The 24,912-nt window shown below is 31.0% G+C and overlaps 1 protein-coding gene across 1 annotated transcript; it reads right to left on the bottom strand.

The window, feature by feature from the left end:
- Positions 1 to 583: 583 nt before the first annotated feature.
- On the bottom strand, positions 584 to 6,753 carry LOC107848232. The gene is made up of 7 exons (XM_016692941.2): positions 5,850 to 6,753; positions 5,682 to 5,768; positions 5,093 to 5,308; positions 4,277 to 4,441; positions 3,101 to 3,154; positions 2,867 to 3,013; positions 584 to 1,267 (listed from the first exon to the last, which is right to left on the bottom strand). Exons 1-7 carry the CDS (start codon positions 6,243 to 6,245, stop codon positions 890 to 892), a joined length of 1,443 nt encoding a protein of 480 aa, XP_016548427.2. The 5' UTR covers positions 6,246 to 6,753; the 3' UTR covers positions 584 to 889.
- Positions 6,754 to 24,912: the final 18,159 nt, after the last annotated feature.

The following is a 24,912-nucleotide window of genomic DNA, read 5'->3' as shown; positions in this document are numbered from 1 at the left end:
TAAAATGATGGGAATTATGTAACTTTTAGAAAAATGCATGGCTCATCTACGTACCCTTTTGATCTTGAGACTGTAAATCACCTGACTAACCCTTCTCATGTTATCTTTGTTTTTTTGTAAAAATTCTTGCCCTATTTCATTTAAGCCACAGCAGAATATGAAGAAAAAAAACATTTCCATTAAAGTATCGTGCTAAGGGGTGTAGTTGGATGGTGGATTCCTCCCCTTTTGAATCAAAAGTTTTGAGTTCGAAATTTGTAAATGAAAGAATTTTTAAGTGTCTTATTCCTTTATGGGTGTTGTTGGTTAATTAAAAGGAAGTTATTCATGGATTAATAGACTAGCATAGCTAATTAACATCATGTTTGATCTTCGTATAAAATTCAGTACATGATCAAGTGTAGTGTTTGGTTACCATTTTACAATCTCATTTGAATAAAACATGTAGTATAGATTATATGTCAATTTATAGTATTATTTTATGCAGAATAGAAGATGAATAACTAAATTCTGCCCAACTAATTCATATATTACAAATATTTAAATGGAAAATGACCCTCTTCATATGATAGGACAAATAATAAAACATACAAAACAGGTTAAATTAAATTAACACAGCAAAAAAGCATTATAATATTCACTATTTTCTTTGACAATTTACACGACTCCCTAGCTAAAGGTGGTATAATAACTAATTTTGATGAACCACTTGTTAGACTTAACAATACAGTGGAAAGAATAATAAAAGGACACCCAAAATCAACCAAACTAAGAAACCAAAAAAGAAAAGAAAAAACCATGTTGTACCCTTTCTTTTTCTCTTTTAAGGATCTTTTCAGACTTGTTAAGTAGAAAAAGCTTTAGTCCACCGAACAAGTCTTTTCCTCTTTTAAGGACAACGTTGGTTTCTTCCAGGTCCCCCATAATAAAAATAATTACCCCAAACACGATTAATCCCTCCTTGAATATCATAACAATTAGAATGATCAGCTAATACTTTGAGATTAGACAATGGTATTAAACTATTATCCCAATCCACCACTTGTAAATTCCTAAAATAAGATGCTTTCCCAAAACCTTCACCAGCAAAATGTCCACTTCCCATTTGTGTTGATGTGTGAAATCCATTCCCTCTACTGTTCACTATTTCACCTCCAAATTGTATCATACTTGCTGAACCTCTAAGGTGTGTAAATAAAAATGATGGCCAATATCCTACTAATACTCCTGATCCAAATTCTAGCCACCAATGACCATGCTTTGGATCCTGCATGCACCAAATAATAATTTAAAATATTTTGTTAAAAAAAATCATCAACTGCAGTTTTAGCTATCTTTTTTAACATGTAATTCTATTAAAGCAGCTGGTAAACACCTACCGCATAGTCTCAGTAGAATAGGTAATGGGTTATGTCCTACGCGTGGTTGAGGATTATATTTCCTCATATTACGTTTCTAGTCGTACAATCCACTAACGGACATATAACGGACAACAACGTTATAGCAAGTGTAAATCCACCCAAAGTAGAGTGAACAAAGGACTCTTTATATATTTTGAGAACATATAAAGAGGCTGAATTGTTTACATTTTATTAACACTGCTAGAAAACAAGGATTAGTGCCGGAAAAAAATCCACAGCTAAACAACAAAAGTCCCATCCTAATATCATTTAGCTACGAATTAGTGACGAATAATACAAAAATTCAATCAACAAGGATTTTTTTAGCGACAGATTAGCTGGAAATTTCTGAAAAATTCCGTAACTAAATTTATGCTTTCTAGTAGTGATATAACAAGAGAAAGAAGAAAGGGATATGTTAAAGTTCAATTTCATATTAAAAATAGAACATGCTGCAGCCACATTATAATTTAAAGCTTTTTGGAATTAATTTGATTGCTAAAGCAAGGTTAACTAAAAGATACATTTTAAGTCAAAGGATGAGATTTTGAGAGCTAATTCTAAAGTGAAAAATAATAACAAGTTGATGGGTCAGAGAAGGCTTAGCTTTTGTTTGGGAAAGAAGAGTCAAGAGAATCTTACAAAGTGGGGGGGGGGGGGGGGGGGGGAATTAAAGCACAAACAAAATGATTATTTCCACTGACAAAAAAAATTATACGATGAATGAAACTTTAAGATTCCCCCATAGGTATATATACATACACACCTACAAGCATGATGTAAATTCATATCAATTGCTTTTTCTTTTTCCCTTTTCCATTCTTTTATTTTAACCAATATTTATATTTCTTTTGTTTTTGGTTAATGAAACGTCTATGAAATGATTAATAATCATTTTTGAATCAGCATGACCGGCCAAATGAAGCCTTTTTAAACATTGAGCTTCTGGACAAGTGAACAAATTAAGCTAATTAAGTTGGCTAGCCTTAGTATTACTTCCTCCCTGCCAAAATAAGTATAACTCTAGCAAATATCATGTTCTTTATATATGAAATTAATGAATACAATGTGTAGTTTATTAAATTATTATTATTAAATAAATATATCTTGAAAATCGAACACTATTAAGAAAATGGCATAAAAGAATGTGTCTTGAATTTCTAAGATAACACTTATTTTGAAATAAAAATATTATGTCAAGATAACACTTATTTTAAAATGAAGAAAGTACTATTCGTTTAAAAAATCTAATGAATTCGATCTTATACATACAAAAAAAAAAAAAAAAAGGGTAATAAAAAAAGAAAGAAATGGGTTTTTCAATCTTTCCTTTACCACGACTTAGAAGCCCCATGCAATAAAAAATAAATAAAAGAAGTTATTTGGCCTATATATTGCAATGTGTAACGTATTCCCCCTCCCCTCCTATTCTTTTTTTCATTTGCTCTACAGAGAAATGTAATTACCTTCCAAATCATGATGCTAATATCATATTGGCCACCATTATAAGAGGATGTTGGAGAAATTGCTGCCCCAATTGCAATTTTATTATTTGTCTGAACAAATCCTGAACACAGCAAATTGTAACATCCTGTGGCTTGATATGCATCACTCTGAAAAAAATCATAAAAACAAATAAATAAATAAATACTTTCACTTTAATTTCTAATTAATTATCATAAGGACAAATTAAAACTTACAGTCCAGTAGGTGAAGAACCTTGGATAATTGTCCCCATATAGCTCTGGGCTTACCTGTAATAATTAAAGTGAAATAATTTAGCTATCTAAATTCTATTATGCAGCATTGCAGAAAAAGATTTGTTGATATTGAAAGGTAGCTAGAAATTTAATGGCATGCTTTAAATGACACTAAAGAAAATGGTTCGCTCTATTGATCGAGTACCATCCTCACTTTCAGTACATGTCACATTTAAATCCATGAAACCGCGTTTTCCATCAAATTACTAAAAAATAGTAATGTGTACAATAATCTACTATAATAATCTCATACACCGACATCATGATACGCTGCTTTACTATAATGCTAATAATCAAGGGTGATTCCATTGTGAAAAGTGTCGCTTCCTTCTTGCTTGACTTGATACACAACATATATTTTAAGAAGTCGTTTGGAACGTGGACTAAATTATTCTGAAATAATATTCTTGAGATTATAATCCCTACACTAAGGACTAATTCATTCATATAATGATATAGCTAGATGAGAAAAAATGGGATATCCCCAAAATTATATACAACATTTACCAAACACAATATAAAATTAAATCTTATCCCAAGCTTAATTCTAACATATCCCATCTTATCCTATACCAAATGACCCCTTAAAAGTACTTAATAAAATCTTACACATAAGAGTGAATATCAAGAAATGAAATTGAGCTAGGAGTGATACCACAGTTTGAACATGATCTTATTGGAGGGACTATTATAGGGGAATTAATTTACTTATTAAAATAATAAATGTATAATAGTTATTACTCAACAATGACTAGTTCTTTTTTTCTAATTTAACAATCTTTTGAAATTAAATCATGATATGTAAGGGTCATAATGTAAATGACTAGTTTTTCTAGAGACAAATTTTTTCTACTACAATTTTCTTTTCACAAAAGAAAAAAGAAAAAAAAATTCAAAGTTAACCATATTTTAGTTGAACATTAAGTTTGCATTAGTGTAATTTATTTACCTGAGAAAAAATTGTCAAAATAGAATTAGGAAAAGAAGCTGTTAAATATTTTTCGTGTTATTATATGATACAAGAAATTTTTTATTTTTGTTGATCAACTTAATAATATAAAAGAATTATATTGCCCGTGCACATAACATAAAAGTGAAAAATAACTAATAACATGCCTGCCAACCAGCTTCAATGGTATTCAGATCATCACCAAATGAACCAGAAATAACCCACATTTGTGATAAACTGAATTCATATTGGTTTGTAACTTTAGGTGCCCACACATTTATACTTGCTTTTGCTCCATAATACTGATCTCCAGTTACATATCCTACTGCATGCTGTTTTTTTCAAAAAAAAAAAAAGAAAGAAAAAAATGTTAAGAGGGAGAAAAAATAAAAAAAATTAAGGCTTATTAATTGCTTAAGAAGATTTTTTTTTTTTTTGAAATATATTTTAAGTATTTTATTTTGTGAGGAGAAATAGATGGGGTATTTTAAAATTGCAATTCTTGATTTTTGATGATGAAGTTTATGGGACAATTATTTGAATGTAGAAAAAGATGAATGGAGATTGACAAAGTAAAGACCTTAGGAAATTAGTGAAACTAAATATTGAAAAGGGATAAAGAAAACATGAAAGCCGGCATGAACCAAATATAGTAACCTGACATAACATTTGATCAGAAAAATATGTTATTGTAACTATTCACAACAAATTCACTTAAAGTTCTTGAAATTTTATTCTCAAAAAAGAAATAGTTTGATATCAAATAAATCCACGAAAAAACGAAAGACAGCCCGGTGCATCAAAACTTATGCTATGCGTGGGGTCTATGAAAGGATCGGATCACAAGAATCTATTGTATGTGAAGCCTTATCTTACATATTTCCACGATTTGAACCTGTGAGCTCATGGACACATGGCGGCAACTACCACTTACTCGAACGCCCATTCGATAATAAAGAAAAACATGTTTAGGAAAAACAAACCTCATGGCCATTACTAGTGGTGTCTCTACGAACTGGTCTTCTAAGTTTTCTACCAAATCTTCGAATAGAACTAGCTCTTAGAATGTCTTGTTCTTTTGTTCTTCGTACAGGAATTGTTCCTTCCGGACATGTTTCTCCAGACATGCTCCAAAGTTGAAAATTTTCAAACTCCATTGAATTTGTCTTGTGTCCTGATTTTGGCCTCTCAGCTGGTTCCTATAATATAAGACAATTTTGAAATTTTTAATACAACGTCTTAATGTATTGAGATGAATGACATTCGTTCTCCCTTCTCCAAGGTTCAAGAAGGTAAGGTATTCCTGCTTTTCAAAATAAGAAGGGCAGAGAAAATGACTCAAGCAAATAAGTTCGAGTCTAGGACGGGAGAAACTCCGGATAGAAAGTGTTTAAAGGAAAAGAGAAAGAAGCCGAGCTATAAGAAAAGAAGATTCCGGACCCTAAAATTGAGAAACAAAACCATTTAATTATGGGTTTGATACAGTGGAAATTCAAATTAGTCGAGTTAGTGAATTTTGAATACCGAATAATTTTTACTATGTTAAAAAATGAGGAATTATGATTGGTTTACCAATGGTTTTTGGCCCTTTAACTGAGGGTGATCAAAAGCTGGTTGTTGATGAGATAATACACAATCTATAAGATCTCCATCAGGACTCTGCATCACAATTCAGAGAGTTATTATTAGGACCCTAAGAAAAAAGTTGAAAAGATTGAATTAAAAAAGAGTTGTCAATACCTGAATTGTCTTGAGGGAAGGCTTATTGATTTTCATGAGATGTGATTTAATGATTTTCGTATTGTGAACCTCATCACTAGGCTTAAAAGTTTGATTGGCTAGGTTGAATTGTTGTGTTTCTAGTGACAAAGCAGGACAAACAGAGAAGATAAAGAAGAGGAAGAAAACAAAAATAGAAATGATTGGTGAAATCTTGGAATAACTAGAAGCCATAACATGAATGGTTGTGGAATTGTGGTTTCTTGTTTCTTCTTGTAATTCTTCCTCCTCTATTTGTCCTCCTTGTTGTGTTGTAGTACAACATCGACATTGTCTTGTTGTGTAATGATGAAGAGAACAACAATTATTTTCTTCACTACTACTTGCCAATGGGAGCACAACTCCCACCAAATCCATAATTTCCAGCACACAATTAACTAATACTACAATTCAAGAAATTAACCCAAAGCCTGGTACAACATGTTCATGACTATTTTCACTATTCCCAAGAATTCTCAAAACTCAAGAAGAAGAAAAAAATTATAATGGAATTTCTCTTCTTCTAAATACTGACTCTTTGTCTGACTAACAGCAACTCCCAGGCATGAGCTAATTTTAAAATGTATAAGAATGGGTTGTGCACCTGTTTTTAGAGTTTCAACTTAACTCCATGTGGGCAGTGGCCAAATAAATACTACTGTATTCAGTTGTGATCAAGACATGTACTAATTAGAAATTTTTTAATTTTCTTTTCTTGATGAAAATGAAGAAAAAATTAATTGAGTGGAGAGAGAGACTGAAATGAGCTTCTTGGAGATGGGGTTTGGTGTGGGGAAGGGGTGGTGTGAGGAGTGTTTCCGATCTCCGATACAAAGACTAAACTTTAGCTTTTCTATGTCAAAATTTTATAAGTGCATAATGTTTACTCTCGGTTCATTTTTATTTGTACATGTTCAATAGACACCCTTTTAAGAAACAATAATAATATGATGTTGTTTTTGTAAGATCATGTATAATAAAATCTTATGATTTTGACCCATTTTTAAACACTCAATTTTAAGCCATTGAATTATGCTTTATTATATCTTCGAAAAAGGTTTAAAAATATTCTTGAACTATCTGAAATAGCTTAAAAATGTTCCTCGTTAGATTTTTGGCTCAAAAATACCCCTTCATTAAATAGTTGGCTCAAAATACTCCTCCCTCTAACGGAATTCGGAAAAAGATCAAAAAAACCACTAAACTATTTGAAATGGCTCAACAATACCCCTCTGTTAAATATTTGGCTCAAAAATACCCCTCCCTTTAACGAAATTTCATCAAGCATACCACCTAGATAAAAAAAAAAAATGTGTGACTATACCGCATTACCATTCACATGTAAAATGTTAGTATTTTTTAATTATATGACATTTCTTTCTTCTTTATTTTTATTTTTATTTTTTTACAAAGCAGTGAAACCGAAAAAACAAAAAAAATCAATCTTTTGCTAATTACTTCATTAGTGTTTTAAAAGTTCTAGATTTCACCTTTTCATTAGTATTTTAAAAGTTCTAAATTTCATCTTGTTATTGTCGTTTGGGATGAGGAACAGCTTGATCTTGATCTGATGTTGACTCGGATGAGGAGCTAAAATTTTAACTTAGCTAGCAAATGTTATTGTACTAATAATTGAGTTGAATTTACTACATGCAAATTCTTTTTCAAAATAAATAAATTCCTTTTAACACTTGTTTAATCATTTGAAATGAATTCATTTTTCTAAATTCAGTTTTGATGAATAATCTTATTACTTTTAGAAGAAGTTTGCAAAAAAGTAAAATGATACTTAATATTGATAAATTATTATTTAATTATGTCATTCGTTAACTTTTTGAAAATGTATGTCACATTCAAATATTCATTAATTTTAGATTAGAGGAGGTATTTATTAAATCATTTTAACATAAGCATTTTGAGTAAAAGCTAGCAAAGCCAAACACATCTTTTGAGTAACTAATTTGAAGTTTAGTTTGAAATTTGTTACTTTTACAAGTAAATCTTAATTTTAACTTTTATACTGGCCTAATGATTAATGGGTTTATCAGTTTCATAAGACTCTTTTGTTGGGTTTCACACTTTTAAACTTATTAACAAGAAAAAAAACTTGTCTTTTAGATGATCAAATGAATTTGATAATAGCGATATTACATTTAATAAATTTTTTCAAAAAAAATATTATGTAACCATCGTTTGTCTACTTTGATTAAAAATTAAAAAACCGTGTAAATTTTGTCCTTTTCACTGCCATTTTTAAATAAAAATAAAGAATAAAGGAATGTCATATAATTAAAAAAATACTAACATTTTATATGTGGATGGTAATGTGGTATAGTCACGTAGTTGTTTTTATCTAGGTGACATACTTGGTGGAATTTTGTTATGGAGAGGGATATTTTTGAGCCAAATATTTAATAGAGGGGTATTTTTGAGTCATATCAGATAGTTCAGGGGTATTTTTCATTCTTTTCCGAATTCCGTTAGAGGAAGGGGTATTTTTGAGAAAAATATTTAACGGGAGGTATTTTTGAGCCAAAAATCTAATGAGGAGCATTTTTGAGCTATTTCAGATAGTTCAGGAGTATTTTTGAGCCTTTTTCGTTATATCTTTAATTAATTATAAATTATTTAAATATTAAGAAATTAATAATTTTTAATATAAAATTAAAATAGAAATAAAATAATAAATTATTTAAAAAAAATTAAACAAATAAAATTAACTTAATTTTTAATATTATGGATAGATTTTAAGATGGAGATACGAAGTATAAGGGGCTTTGTTTGTGGGGATGGGGTGATGTGGGGTTTCTGATTTCTGTTATTCTTTACTTGGGGTTTGAAGACAGATAGGAATTAGAATTACACATGGTTCTGGGGTTTCAAAGTTCTTTGCTTTAGGTGCTTCTCTTTCTCACTTCCCAAGATGTTCTTTGTGTCAGCTTCTTGTTAGTATTTTATTTTACCTTCACTCCAAATTGTTATATATTCAGAGTTTAATCTTTATGTGTGGATAATATAATTATTTATAACATAATCAGATGATAAATTATGAGATCATTTTACATAGTAGTTGAGCTAGAAATTTATATAAGAGAACTTAAACAGAATATAAGAGAATTTACCAGAATAATATAGTGTCATAACTAAGATTTGAATATGTGATAAAGTAAATTTTGACCTCCCTTTGTTATTGTAGTAAACCATTATCTCATGTTGAAAAATTCGCCAACTTACGTATAATTAACAAAAAATATCTTCTTTTATTTTCACAGTATAATCACCTCTTTTCTGCTTAGCTTGCATCTAAACTACACGTAATCATTATTCATTCATAAAAAAATCTAGTTAGAATCAAGGACTTGAAAAATAAGATATATTAATTGTTATACATATTACCGGTTGTGGTGCAGCGGATGAGGTTGCTCCACCCTTAACCAGAGGTCGAGAGTTCGATCCTGAGCATGGAGAAAACTCTGTTGGGAGCGCTACCCCCGAATGGGGCCCTACCCAACGCGAATCCGAATTAGTCGGACTTCAATGCGGGTACCAGACACCGGATGGGAAACTAAAAGAAAAAAAATATTATTATACATATTGAACTATACTAATATATGATATAAATTCTTAATATTTATTATCGCTGCATATCAATTAATTTCCTTCTATTTAAGAATTTATATTGTAAGTAAGGACTAAGGAGAAGTGGAAAACAAAATAAAAAGGGCATTCATGCTTCCGGACGGTAAAAATTTACGCGCATTTGATGTATACATCAAATTAATATTTTTTATTATGGTTAATTAATTAAATTAAGTAAAATATATATTAATTAATTATGATTAAATAATATAAATTCTAAATTCAAACCCATAATATATATGTATTGACTTGATATATATACGGACTAAGTGTAAGTTGTAGCCCTTCCGGACTCCGGTTTTCCTTTTCATTATTTTTATTACGTGTACTATACTTTTGAGATTTTGATTGGAGTAATTTTTAGGAAGAAGTTCTACCAGAAAATAAATGGTAAAAGGATTACTTATTTATTAATTATTTTTATGGGTTGCTAACTTACCTTTTAAAAGTTGTCGTTTTGCGGAGAAAACAAAATTGTTATAAGTACTACTCCAAGTCTCCATTTTTATTTACGAGTCCCTTTTTAGATTTTCAGAATAAAATATCATAATTATTTTATATAAATATTTTTATATTAAATTATTAATTATTATAATTTATCTTATATTTTTAAATATATTATTTTATCAAAATGAAGAATTTCATGTTCAAATTCATGATTAAAACATAAAAAAATAATTATAATTTAAATGTTGCCACTTAAATTGAGGCAAACGAAATACTCCATTCATTCATTTTTACTCGTTCATGTTTGATTTAACAAGATCTTAAAATATAATAAATAAAATAGTTTTTTCATATCAATCTTATTTATTATAAGTCATTTGATTCATTACAAAAATAACTGAAAATAATTATTTAATGGTAAAGTAGGTACTTCCTTCATTTGCTTTTACTCGTCACATTTTGATTTGCATAATTATTAGAAAAAATAATTAATGAAAAAATTATTTTACCATAATACCTCTATTAAATGATGTTTAATATTATGTCTTAAAATTAATTTTAAAAAATAATTAATAATAAGTGTAAAATAGAAAAAAAATATTTTTTCTTAATATATTAAAATTAAAAAATAAAATAAAATATAATTGAAAAATAAGTGAGAAGCAAAAGTAAATGAAGGAACTATAAAATAATAACTTGACATTAAATTCGGCAAATTGAACTATAATAAAAGTGACAATGTGAGAAATGAACAAAGTATGTTTACTATAATATTCTTTGAATATAATAAATTTATTATTTTAAATATTCTTTGAATATAATAAATTTATTATTTTAAAAATTATATTAGATAATAAATTATATTTAATGTTAAAATAAAATGAATAAAAATAAATAATTATTTATTAATTTTATAAATTAATTAAATATTATTAAATATTTTAAAATAAAAAAATAAATAAATAAAGATGGAAGGGAGCAAAACAATCTTGAAGGCACGCGAACCCGTACAAAATGTGCATCTGCATGCGCGGCCCACTCCGCTAATATTTCGGGCTCCGTTCTTTCCCTTCTTTCTTAGGGGACACCTCGATAAATAACAAGTGTGATTTAGACCTGATTTATCGGTTTAATTAAACTTATTTTGGCTCCCAATATATTAACATGTTTTTTAATATACATATTACGTATATATAGTCAGATTACGTTCCTTTGAATCTCATTACTCTACATGTTAGTATTAGGTTTAGTAAGGACAGTCAAACTACCATATGCAACAGTGTTTTAACAGTTGAAGGTGTGATGTGTTTTACGTAGTATGGGATGAAGCATAACATTCGAATGGGATGAAGCATTACGTTCAATACACGGGGCTTAAGTCTTATGGATCTGTGGGACACATTGTAAGAATATTATGTATAATATTACGTATTACGCTACAAGAAAAATGTTTATTATTTGGGGATTTTCATAGGAATAATGTGGTAAAATTCTCAAGTAATTTGATTACCTACGAATTTTCTTATCAATTAGAATCTAAAGAAAATACCTTCGTAGGTATTACCTGTGGATTTATAAAATCCCTAGGTAATTTAGCTGCGAAAATAAATTCGCAGGTACGTTATTTACGGATTTATTTGCGATTAACTATCAAAATTTTGCATGAATTATTTGGTAAAATTTCATTAAAAATGAATTTTACCTGCGGATTTTCACAAAAAATTCACAAATTATTCCCCACGAAGATTCTCAAGTAAATCCGAAGGAAGTTTAGAGGTGACAATTCCTCATTAACAAAAGAAAATTTCTTGCGGATATTTATGAAACTATAACGCAAGAAAATTCGTATGAAATACCTCAAGTAAATCCGCAAGAATAAATTTTCATGAATATTTAGCATGTACATCCCCATTAAAATTCCCAAGTAATAATTCACACGTAAATTACTAGATACATTTCACAATTAATCAAAAATCTATTCAAAACTTTCAATAATTCTCAAAAACATCATTCAATACAAATCTAATGTAAACCATTACAGCTAACAAAAAAACATAATTCAAAACATCCACGCCAATAATGTATGATTCTTAAATGGTCCAAAACAAAATACTTCAAACTTGAATCCTCAATAAAACTACCAACCATCAGGGTCAGAATCACTTTCATTCACGTTAACAGGATTATCACTTTCATTCTCATAAGCTTGGTTGTCTTCTTGAGATGGGCGTTCATCATTTGAAGATGATTTGTTGTATACATGCTTCATCAACAAGTCTAATTCCTTTCTCATCATTTTATTTTTCTTTCGCTTATTCTGCAACTGAGCATACAAATAAACATGTGAAGCATCAACCTAAGACTTAATCATCTCATTAATTTCTTTTGGCAAAGTTGATGTTGAATTGTTAGTTGTCTTTACACTTCGACCCACGGAGCCAAGACATTTGACTCTTTCTTTTTTCTTTCCACCGACAGATTGCCCTTAGATATCCATTTCACTTAACTGAGCAGGCTGACTAGCTGAATTAGTTTCTCCATCCATAACTACTGCACTTTGAGCAACTAATATTTCTTGTTTCTTTCTTTCAAACTCATTCTGCGTAAGGATATGTTAAGTTAGACCATAAAAGTGCTAAAAAATATATTATTAGCATAAATTATATTAGATTATAGATTAATTGTTGCTATGTTATTAATAGACTAACTTTTCATATTCATAGCACTTAAGCAATAGTAAATCAACTTGGGTGTGGCTTTACTCAAACTTCAACCACACCCCCCAGTTGGCACACAACATAATCACATAGACCATCAGGTTTCTGCTTCCAAAATACTAAAGAAGTAATACTTTACAAAATACTTTACTACTTCCAAACAAAGTAATTAATAAATAAATCAATTCATACTATCTTTATTCAAATTTTGAATCAAATTACGAAACTCAAGAGAATTCAGAAACTAGGTGAAATCTTACCTAGTACACTTTAACAAATGTTAAAGTGGTACTCCATGTCTAAAAGCATTCACTGAAATACTCGTACAAATATTAGTAGGTAGTGAGTAGGTCTAATCAGCATATTGGTGAGGTCTCAACTGAATAAGACCTTGAAATGTTGGCTATAATGAAGTGACGCAATACATAGCTAAGCTTAAAACCAAAGCTGAACCACTTGACCTCAATTGGCCAAATAGATCTCGCTAATGAACAAGTGTCCAAACATAAAATCTAACATAATCTCTTAGGCCATCATATAAAAGAGTCAAAATCAATACCAGAGCCAATAAGTCTTCAAGAATATTGAATATCTAAGCTACACTCGCCTTCAGAAACTTAGAATATACCCATAGTCCCAAAAGAACTAAACCTGATATGTTGTTGAAGAACATTATCACGAATGGGAAAACTATGGGTTAAACACATATAAGTGTTAGAATTGTTGCTGATAAATGCATTCAAGACATTATCAGTTCATATATGACCAAGTCTGTTACATCAATACACAGTAGATATGCTATCTATATTACAGTGTTAGAATTTTGTAAGATTCTGGGAAAGACGATAGAGTTTGAAGATAATTTGTATATTTTTTGTCTGAGTAGTTTAGGTACTATTATACAGCGAATAGGGATCGCGAGTTGTAAGGATGATACGAAGGAGTTAGTATCGTTGCAGGATATTTTCTTATTTATTTACCAGATAGCTGCTCAGTTGTACGTTGAATTAGAATCGACTATGAAATCAACTGATTCTTTATTATCTATTAGCCCTGTGGATTATTTTACTGCATTTATGCTTCCACTGTAGATTGTTATATAGTTGCAAATACTGTTTGGCTTTCCAATAAATTTTTCGCTAATGGAGGATAAAACTGGTGAAGCATAATATTACAGAGAGGGTATTGAATGGATACATAAATTTTTCTATGGTTTGCTAGAAAAAATAGTGTTTTCTTTAAAGATTTTAGAAGGTCGATGGGGTTTGAAAGAGGGAGGAGAAGACAGCTAAGTTGTACAGATCTGGTGGTCTTTGTACCTTAAAATTCTAAAGGAGTTAAATAGTATATCAAAACTGTATACCGACCTGGAGAAATCAAATTCATACCTGCTATGGAGCACAAAATATCAAGGCATACCTAAGAACTTAATGGGACTGTAAAGAGTCCTAATGATAGCCAAAACTCCAACAATTAAGGGAACACTACTATCAATACTCACTCCCTAGGGTCACCCCCTTTGGTTGCCTATAAATGATAATTACATAGATAATTGCATTTTTGTTAAGTTACTGCAAAATGTTAATTAAGTTAGTAAGAAGGAAAGAATGTTTTGAGCGACACACAGAACCACCTAAATCACTGGACAAAACAACCTAAATAAATAACAGATTCTGAGGAACAAATAATAATGAATAACATTGGACCCCCTACTATACTACACCTCACTCGGAGTCAGAGAAGAGACAGGTCCATCCCATAATACAAAGTAAAATAATCTAAATCAAAAAGCATAGTCCAAAAAGATACCTTATGCCTAGACAACAGGTTATACTCAGGCTGCGCAACAATAGAACCCACAAGATCCAATCTTTGAGCAACGCCCCAAGCTTCAGTAATCTGTTGATCTGAGCATTCACTATTACCCCAATAAAAATCCCACGCTTTATCAATCACATAGTTCATAGCCCTCGCAGATCTACAATAGGTGTACTTAAATTAGGCCTATGACAATAAAGCAGATCTACCTAATCATATCAAGTCTTTTCAATAAAGTTTTTGTTCCTTCAATTATATGTTTTCTTGAAAGTACTTAATCATTTGAAGCAGAACCACCCTAAAAAATATTGGTAGAATACAAGTTTTATTTTCATTTTCAAGAAAAAAAGAATGTTTCTACTATTGTAGAAGAGCCCTTGAAAGGTGTTCAACTTGTATACTTCGGTAATTTCAACTGAGAGGGGCTTTCTACTATGGCTAGATCATATTTTTGCTAAATTTTGTAGATTTACCAATTATTTTGAGCTTTTGGTATGTCTAGTTTATGCCAAATCTGTCATTATAGGTATATGTCAATTAGTTTTAGTAGAATCCGTCAATTCACTCTATAAATTGAAGTTGCATTTCTACTGCTTGGCTTCAATTACTTCCATATAAACTAAATAGTTCTAAAGCGCTAATTCGAACCATAATAGAACATTTATGACTATGTACCAAACAAGTTGAGGTCGGGTATATGAATTCCACTTCTTCATTTAAGCTCATTTCATATTATCGTCATACTAAAAAACAACAACCACCCATAAAGAAAAAATTATGCCTCAATCACAAATAAGTTTTGATTGGCTATATGAGTCCAGCTTCTCCATTTAAGCTCATTTCATATCATCATCATACTAAAGAACAACAACAAACATAATACAACTACAACAACAATAAAAACCATGCCTCTGTCTCAAATAAGTTGGGATCGACTAAATGAATCCCATTTTTTATTTTATGCTCATTTCATATCATCATAATACAAAAAAACAACAGGAAACCATAATAGTACAACAACACAACAATTATGCCTCAATCTTAAACAAGTTGGGATCAACTATATGATCTCATTTAACATCATCATCATACTAAAACAATAAACAACTATAAACCGTAATATCAAGCAGAAACAGTGTATTGTATCTAAATACACGAACCAAAGTACAATGGCAACACCACAAGATTGAAATGAACACAACTAGTAAACATAGTAAATGAACACTTACATATGTAGCTTTAGCTTTCTCATTTACCCAACTTTTATCACTTTTCTTGCGATGAGTTTGAAAATAAAATTCTGTAAGTGAAGGATCTTTTTCAGTAGCTTCTTTCTATATTCAAAAAAAAGATATGTACGTTATCAACATTGAATATGATATTATTTTCTTCAAACAAATATATTTAAAAAGATTTATAATTACCATTCTCTTATAGATCTATCGATGAGGTACACAACTACCTGTATGAAGTGATGCACCGACATTTGAATCACGATTGTTTTTATCTTTTTCAGACTTTGTTTTGAACTCATCAGACTCCCAATACTCCTTCATCTCCTTGAATACTTCATCTCCCATCCAATGTGGTTTCAGAGGTAATTTTTTTCTAACATCTTGCAAAAGTTGGATCATTTTTTAAGATGCCCTTTTATTAAAATTTGACCATATAGCATCATTATAGTGAGGAAGTCACTTAAATTTCTTCTACATATATCAAATGAATATCATATTAGCTATATAGTCCCACAATTATATTTATACATGAATCAGAATGTATATATTTTTTACCTTGAATTCCTCAAACCACATCTCGCGAGTAGACTCTGGAAACTTCTTCCGTAAAGGTCTAGCCAACTCAAATTTACTCCGAATGCAATTAGCAATACCATCAATAACTATCTTTTATGGATCAAACCTACATAACATATAGTAGTTATCAAACATGTGCACATATAAATAGTCCACCAAAATATATGTATTATTAAATGTTAGTCTTATTACCCATCCCCTTCAAGTACAATCCATATTTGACTATCATCGTATACATTGTCAACAATATTAGGTGAGGTAGCTGGAGAACTATTGGCCGGTGGTGACATTAATGGTTTAGAATCTTGATTTGTAGGTTGGGGATGATTAGATTAAGGTTGAGATTCAATAATAGAAGGTTGGGGTTAATTGATCCCAAGACCAGGTTGAGACTCATTTACATGAAGTAGACTAGTATAGGAATAGAGAGGTTGTGATGGTATTATGGAAGGCACAACATTGTTATAAGTCCGAGATTGATTGACTTTAGGATTTGGTTTATGTGAGGAAGTGTTATTGACATAAAGTGAACCAATATGAGGTTGAAAGGATCCTGATAGAATTATGGGAGGCAATTAAACTATTTGTCACTGATTGTAAAAAAAGCGTCGTTAGCTGTTTGGCCCCTTTAAAAATTAATGTTTAACTTGGCTAGCGATCCCAACATCTTGTCTAACACATAAAGCTTCAAAGGGGAATTAATATCCCTATAGCTTCATGATGCTTTCTTTACAATCAGAATACTGAGACAAATAGCCATCTGTTCTTGCACTGCAAAGTAACCAGCTTACAAAAATATAATATTGTAAGTACAAAACTAATGAGAGTCAGCTTTCCCCTCGAGTGTATATGTTCTGTCATTCCACTAAAGAAATTAGTTCTTGAATAGTATTTTGAAATCATTAAGATCAAAATTAATCATGAGTACTCTTGCCTAAAAATATTTTCCCATTATATATTTCTAATTTCACAGATATTGCCATGTGCTTTAATAATATATGTCAAAAATAGTTACAAAAAAAATAGAGGCAAATTTGTAGAAATTAATCTCAAGAAGCTGGAAAAACCTATTACTGAGTATCTTTATTCATAAATCATAAGAGACAAACTTGTTATTGTAATTTGTTCAACTCCCAGTAGCCCATCTTACCACAAAAGTTTATCGTTAAGCCCAGAATGTAGGCCGGTCGAGGAACAGGTCCACTTGACAAAAAACACAAAGCATATCAACTCATTCATCAACATAAAGCATATCAACTCTTTCAACTGAGAACCCAACAGAGTTTTTTAAGACACAATTTGACATACACAGACCCATCCACCTATTATGAAATATCATGATATAAAATATGAGGAATTAAATTAAACAAATGAATTCTCAACCAGTAGACAAGTAAAATAATAATAATTTTGACAAAAATCACAGTAGCTTTAATAAAATATATTATTGTACATTGACAAAAGAAATCGACAATCTAATATTCTCAATCCTCCTCATATTCATCTTTATTTTCTTTTTGAGTTTTAAAGTGACTTGTTGAATCATCGCTATCAAAAAAGTCTTTCTCTTCACTTGTTTCCTCCTCTTCATCATTAGCTTCTTCACTTGATGTCTCTTCATCACCTTTCTCTTCTTTATTTGATATATTCCCATCTCCTGCTTTATTTAAATCACATTTATTTTCATTAACAACGACTTGAAAACTACTTCCATCAGCCTCTTCACCATCAGCTTGGTCATCACGTAAGCAATCAATTGGGTCATCCTCTATACTTGCACTAACACGTAATTGCTCCTCTTGGTAAGCAACTTCTAAATTGTATCTTGTATCTACAACTCCTCTTGTCTTTGTCTTTATAACTACCTACCAATCATCCTTTTTTCCTTTTCTTTCAGGATGATTTCTATAATAAACTTGAGTTGCAGTTTGTGGAAAGATAAAAGGGTCAAATTTAAAATATCTTCCCTATTTTTGAACCCCGATAATACCAAATTGGCTATCAACTTTCATGCCATGCCATGTTTTGAGGGATTAGACCAATCACAATAAAATAAAACTAACTTCATAAATAATGTCATTGGATATTCAAATTCGATAATCTCCTCAAGAACACCATAATATTCATTTGTAATGCCATCTTGTCCAACGCCACTAACACATACCCTACTGTTATATGTACTTTTCCTTTGCCCCAAGAAGAAGTATGAAACTTGTATCCATTTACAAAATAAATAGGCCAAGACTTTGCCTTTCTTAACAATCCCATTCCTATGATTTGCAAATATGAATTTTGTAGTATCTCTTGTGGATTACTATTCACCTATCAAATAATTGAAGCATATTAGATATGCATTTTAAGTGATATATCCTTTATTAAAATAATCAATTCATACATAATCTTTGAACCATCGTGGAAAGTCTTCTTCAATTTGTTTATCAATGACATCGTCAGTGAGATCATTATAAGTATCTCTCAGGATTTGCTCATACAAACTACATGTACTTACATTAGCACATTAGTTTCAATCCAAATATAATAATTAAATGAACAGCATGGCTGATACTTACTTGAGAAAAGGCTTAACTTCATCATAATTTATAAAAACATGCAATTGTGCTGCAGCAACTTCTTTATCATCTAGCCATCGGATATCGCCATTCTTTTTACCATAACTTCGGCTAGGATAATTAAAGACTGATAGTGTTGGGTGAGTTGCATTTTTTTTAACGACATCAGCATTACGTCTAACTCTTTTGTTGCTACATAGGGCATGAGATTCAAAATAATGGGAAGCAAAGTATGAGATTTCTTGAGCCAAATATGCTTGACAAATAGATCCTTCAACTCTGGCTTTGTTTGATAGTCTTTTTAATTTTGTTTAGAAACCTACAATTGTTTTAAGGAAATAAATAATTATGTAATAAAATAATGAGACAAATAATAAAATTGTATACCTTTCAAATGGATACATCCATCGATATTGAACTAGCCCACAAACTCTTGCTTCATAAGAAAAATGAATCGGTAAGTGCTCCATTAAATCTAAAAAACTTGGTGGAAATATTTTTTGCAACTTACCCAAGATTACAGGAATATCTTGTTCTATTTGCATAAGATGATCCACTTATAATACTGTTGAGAACAAATCTTTAAATAATAGATTGAGTTTTGTTAAGGACTTCCATATAGGTTTTGGAAGAGCGCTAAAAGCAACTGGCATAAGATATTACATGAAAATATGACAGTCGTGACTTTTCATCCCAAATAACTTTAAACATTCCACGCCAGCACATCTATCCAAATTAGAAGCATACCTATCCGGCATCTTTAGTTGATCAACCCATTCATATGCATCTTTCTTTTGACCATCATTTAAGGTAAACTTTGCTTTCTATTTAATACATCTCCCTTCACCATTCAATTGCAAGTGTAAATCATTTTGCCGATAATACTCTTCCAAATCCATTCTTGTCTTCTCGTTATCCTTTGTCCTCTCCTTGTTGTCCATGACAGTGTGAAAAATATAATCAAAGAAGTTCTTCTCTGTATGTATTACATCAATATTGTTAGGAACTGGATGGGTCTTCCAATATGGCAAATTCCAAAAAATGCTTTTTTGGTCCAATTATGTGATTTTTCATAGCCATAAAATTTACGTAGACCAGATTCACTGATCTTAGAAAACCCTCTCACTTTTTCCCACACCTAATCTCCAGTTAATCTAGGAGGAGCCCTATACTTTTCCTCTTTTTCTTTATAAAAAAAATTCTTGTTTCATCTAAATTCATGATTGAGAGGCAAGAATTGACGGTTACAATCAAACCAAGTAACTTTTCTTCCTTTTTCAAACTAAAAGTTTTTATTTGTTCTATGCAAATCAGACATGCTAATTTACCTATTGTACTACATCCCGGCAACATGCCATAAGCAGAAAAATCATTAATTGTTCACATCAATATTGCTTGCATGAGAAAACTTTACTTCTTTGACACGTCATAAGTTAGTGCACCATCTTTCCATAATTGTAACAGCTCATCTATTAATGGTTGAAGACACACATCAATTTTATTCTTGGGATTACGAGGACCTGGAATGATCAATGTTAAGAACATGTATGGGGAAGTCATACACATATCATGAGGAAGATTATAAGGAGTAACATCACGATCCAATAAGAGTACGGTGATGTTGACTGGCTATAAGGAGTAAAACCATCAGAACAAAGACCGAGCCTAACATTCCTAGGCTCTGAAGCATAGTCTGGATAAGTTTGATCAAAATATTTCCATGCTTCTCCATATGAAGGGTGACACAAAACACCTTATTTCGTGCCATTCTCAGAGTGACACCTCATTTGCTCTATGTATCGAGTTGAATCATATAGTAGTTGAAGCCTATGAATAAGTGGCAAGTAATGCATAGTCTTGTGTGGAACCTTTCTACTACCCTTCTTTCCTACGCGTTCTTTTTAGCGAGGTTCTTTACAAAACTTATATTATATCATCTCTTGATCAACCTTGTAATACAACATACATCCATTAACACAACAATCAATCTTTTGGCTAGTTAAACCAAGCCCCGCCACTGAATTCTTTGCTCAGTAGTAATCAAGAAGTATCTTATTATCCGTGTAGCTTGTATCCTTCATCAATTGTGCCATTGCATTAAAACAACCATGATAAATATTATATCATAGTTAATACTCATCATTCTAACAGCTGTAGACAACTCTAAATATTTACATTCGGGCCATAAGAGTTCTTGAGTTGAATTCAACATTTCATAAAATTTGGTAGCACCCATATTTGGAGACTCTTCTACAGTAGTTTTATACCAGCAGCATCATAAATCATACCTTGATACCTATTTACGTGTTCAGAGTCTTCCGCTATAATTTTACTTTGACTGCTTGAAGACACGTCAAAGCTACATCCTTGATGACTACTTGAAGTACTTGAATGGACATGTTCATTCAAATTAATTGAAGGAGCTTCCTCTCCATGTGACGTCCAATATCAATATCCTGCAGTGAACCCTTTCTTGAAAATGTGCACATTAACTTCATCGGGTATAAAGTGCTTCATGTTCTTACAAATTTTACAAGGACACCTTATGACTTTCTCGGATAAGTACTTCGGTTAACTGCAAGCAAATTTAATGAACTCTTCCATGCCTTTTATAAATTCATCTGTATATGTCACTTTACTAGGAAGAAGTCTATTTGTCATCCATTTTTTATGCTCTAGAATATTCATTTCTAAATCAAATGATACGGTATATAAAAATACATACTAATAAAAATTTATAGAGTTCTCGGTCTTCATTTCTACTAAAGAGTTTATGAGCTAATACAGTCAACATAAACAACAATATGTCTCAATTAAAAGATAAACATAAAAGGAATCAAGAACAAACAATAATAATAAACATTCACAAGCACACAACAACAAAGTTATTTTGAGTTTGAGTACGAAAAAGAGAGATGTTATAAAAACATACAAGAAAAGAGGGGAAAATCAGCAGCATTAACAACAAATGTTGTTCTTGTCATTGAGCAAGATGGTATATATGTTCCTTTTGTACAAGATCATGATTTTCCTAAAAATAATTATGTGCTTAACAAGAAGGCTATTTTGCTGATAATAATGATGATTATAGTGTATCATTTTAGAGGATGAATTTGAAAAAGATAATCAACTGGTAGATGATCATGATAAGAATGAAGAAACTAGAGATACACAAAAGAATAAGTAATACATGAATTGGAGAACCATCATAACAACAAATACACGAAAGAACTTAAATTTCACCACATATGCGAGTTCTACATAGCTGGTCGCAGCATATAAATAGTCCCTAATATCATTTTTTATCAGTTAAGTAGTCATAATATTATAAATACTCCCAACATTGGATTTACTAAGGCTCTCTCCCCTAGGTATGTACTCTATCTACACCGGGATATAGTTCAAATGGAAAGGGATAGCATGAATGGAACCAGTGTTAGAGCCAAATGGATATAGAAAATTCGTATAACCAAAACTAGTTTAGATTGAGGCTTAGTTGGTTGATTGATTAAGTGTTTGACAGAGAAGTTAAAGCTCTGATAAGAGGTCAAAAAGAAAAATAGTTTACCTTAGAAATCCTTTTCCAATCTTTCAAATGAGACAAAATACTCTGATGCCTGCAGAACTCAAATTTCACCATAAAAAAAATTAGGATACCTGAATAATGGCCAGCTCAAATAGAAGTACACTAGTTTTGACATAGAATTAGTTTAGGATTAATACCAGCGCACCTAAGTCCCAGCAAAAGACCCAACTAACTACAATAAAAAGAGAATAAAGACCTCTATATAGTGTGGTCTTTTGATGTACTCTCATTTATTTCCCTCCATCCTAAGACATGTCTGATTTGCATGATATATACATAAGAGAGGGTGTATGTGACACCTATCCTAGGAGAAGATTCTCACATCCACGAAATACAACAGAGACGTTAGATATATGAGTAAACAAATCTTACACCCTATTTTTGGTAAGAAATTTACCTTGTCTCCCTAGTAAAGTAATAAATCAGCCAATTACTTTTCCTCCAAGTTATGCATATATGGTATTTGTTTGATGGAAAACAATAACTATAAAAGCCCCTAAAGTTAGAGTTATTTGCCGAAGAGTCCCTAGTCTACCTATAAATATGCATGTGAATTTTTCAGTCTGGCATACCTTTGATATACATAGGCTAGAAGATTCTTAGGTCTCTTCTTTTCCTTTTTTCTTGTCAAAGTTTTTTACTAAGGTGATTCTTCACAACATTTGAACAATAATGGGTGAAGGTACGTTTCTATTTATTCTTTGCCACACATTGATTCTGTGTATGTGTTGAAGTTCAACATATGGTATCAAGAGCCATCTTTAGCCGTATTATGTGATGTTGAGATGGGTAATAAATTATTAATGTCATGGACATATGAAGTCTAATATTTTTTCAATAACTATTACTCGATCTTGTGAAGGAGATATTGTTTGTCCTAATTTTATTTTATTGTTGTTCTTAAACATTAAAGTAATCATGTAGTGATGAACATAATTGTCTAAATGGTAAAACATAACCTACTAACAACACTTGAAATCTTTAAGCACTTTTTGTCGTTTTATGATTCATTGATATTTAAAATGAAAGTTTAATTACGTATGTCCCTGTAATTTCTATTTCTTGGGTGAGAAACATGTTTAAATTTTTATCACTGTTTGAGATTCTTATAGTAAGAATTATAAACAAAGAAATATGAATGGGAGATATGCTACCGTATGCAACCTATTATCACTGCGGCTAAAGAATTACCGTTTTAACGAAAGAGATGTAGGCCCAGCCTATTTCTTTATTGTATATTTTTCTCTGATTAATAAAATATGTTTTATACAACGGATTGCTTTGACGTAGGCTCGGCCTATTCAATTCGCTTTAGCATTTTAAGAATTAACACTTTGTTTATGTTAATTATTAAAATTAACTATTGTGAGATGTCATTCTGAGTTTCTTTTAATATATGTTGGGGTTAGCCACATCCCCGACCATATGATATAACGAAAATAAGTTCTTTTATAACTTAAAGTTAAGTGATTGAAATTAATAATGGCATCTAATAAAGACCTATTATCTTATCAAAATATGTCACGACCCAAAAACAAGGGTCATGATGGAACTTGTCGCGACGTACCTTGACAAGTAAGCCTATCACCCAAACTAATACAAAAAGAAAAAAGAAAAGACAGAAATACCAAAGTTAAAGCTTCTAGAACGAAGCCAAACCATACAAGTAATTATAACAATGCGGAAAGAACTTATCAAAAATACTAATCATGCCCAAAACCAGGTGTCAATAGTGTAAGAACTACTAATACAATCCAAGAGTCAAATACATCAGAAAAATAACAATAAAGGAATAATATCTGTCTCTGAATACTAATAAAGACATAACTACTATAGAAAGATAGAGGTGAACTTCAGACGTATGAATGTCCAACCGTTACCTTGGAAGCTCCAACAATCGCTCGAGTCAAGCAAGTTTAGGCACACTCGAGCTAGGACCTGCACTGAAAGGGCACAGTAGGCATGAGTACAGTCCACTTGTACTCAGTAGGTATCATAAGCCGACCAAGCAAAGTAGTAAGTAAAGAATACAAAATATACACTATGGGCACGTCACCTGTAATCAGAAAATATCCCACAATGGTAGCCTACACCGCTTGGACTAATAGTTCTATAATATCCATATATAATACAACAACACACCAGATAGAGATACAAATATACACGATATCACATACAAGTAGATTAAAAGAGGAACATGTATAATCAAGATCTTCAAGTACTAATAAAGAAATATGGAATAATTAGACATTTACAAGTCAAGATATAGAACAAATAGATAGATATCAAGTCAATATGACAATACAGGCACAATATAAACACAATAAAGCAAGTACAATGTATATGATGATGATGATGATGATGATGCATGAGGTCGTCGCACAACCTCCGGAATCATCGCACAATCCCCGTATACACCTATGGAGGCAATCCTCCAACACAAGACCCATGGGGCAT

This window comes from Capsicum annuum, chromosome 11, assembly GCF_002878395.1.
Source record: "Capsicum annuum cultivar UCD-10X-F1 chromosome 11, UCD10Xv1.1, whole genome shotgun sequence".
Taxonomy (NCBI): domain Eukaryota; kingdom Viridiplantae; phylum Streptophyta; class Magnoliopsida; order Solanales; family Solanaceae; genus Capsicum; species Capsicum annuum.
This window is presented reverse-complemented; position numbering and strand designations above follow the sequence as displayed.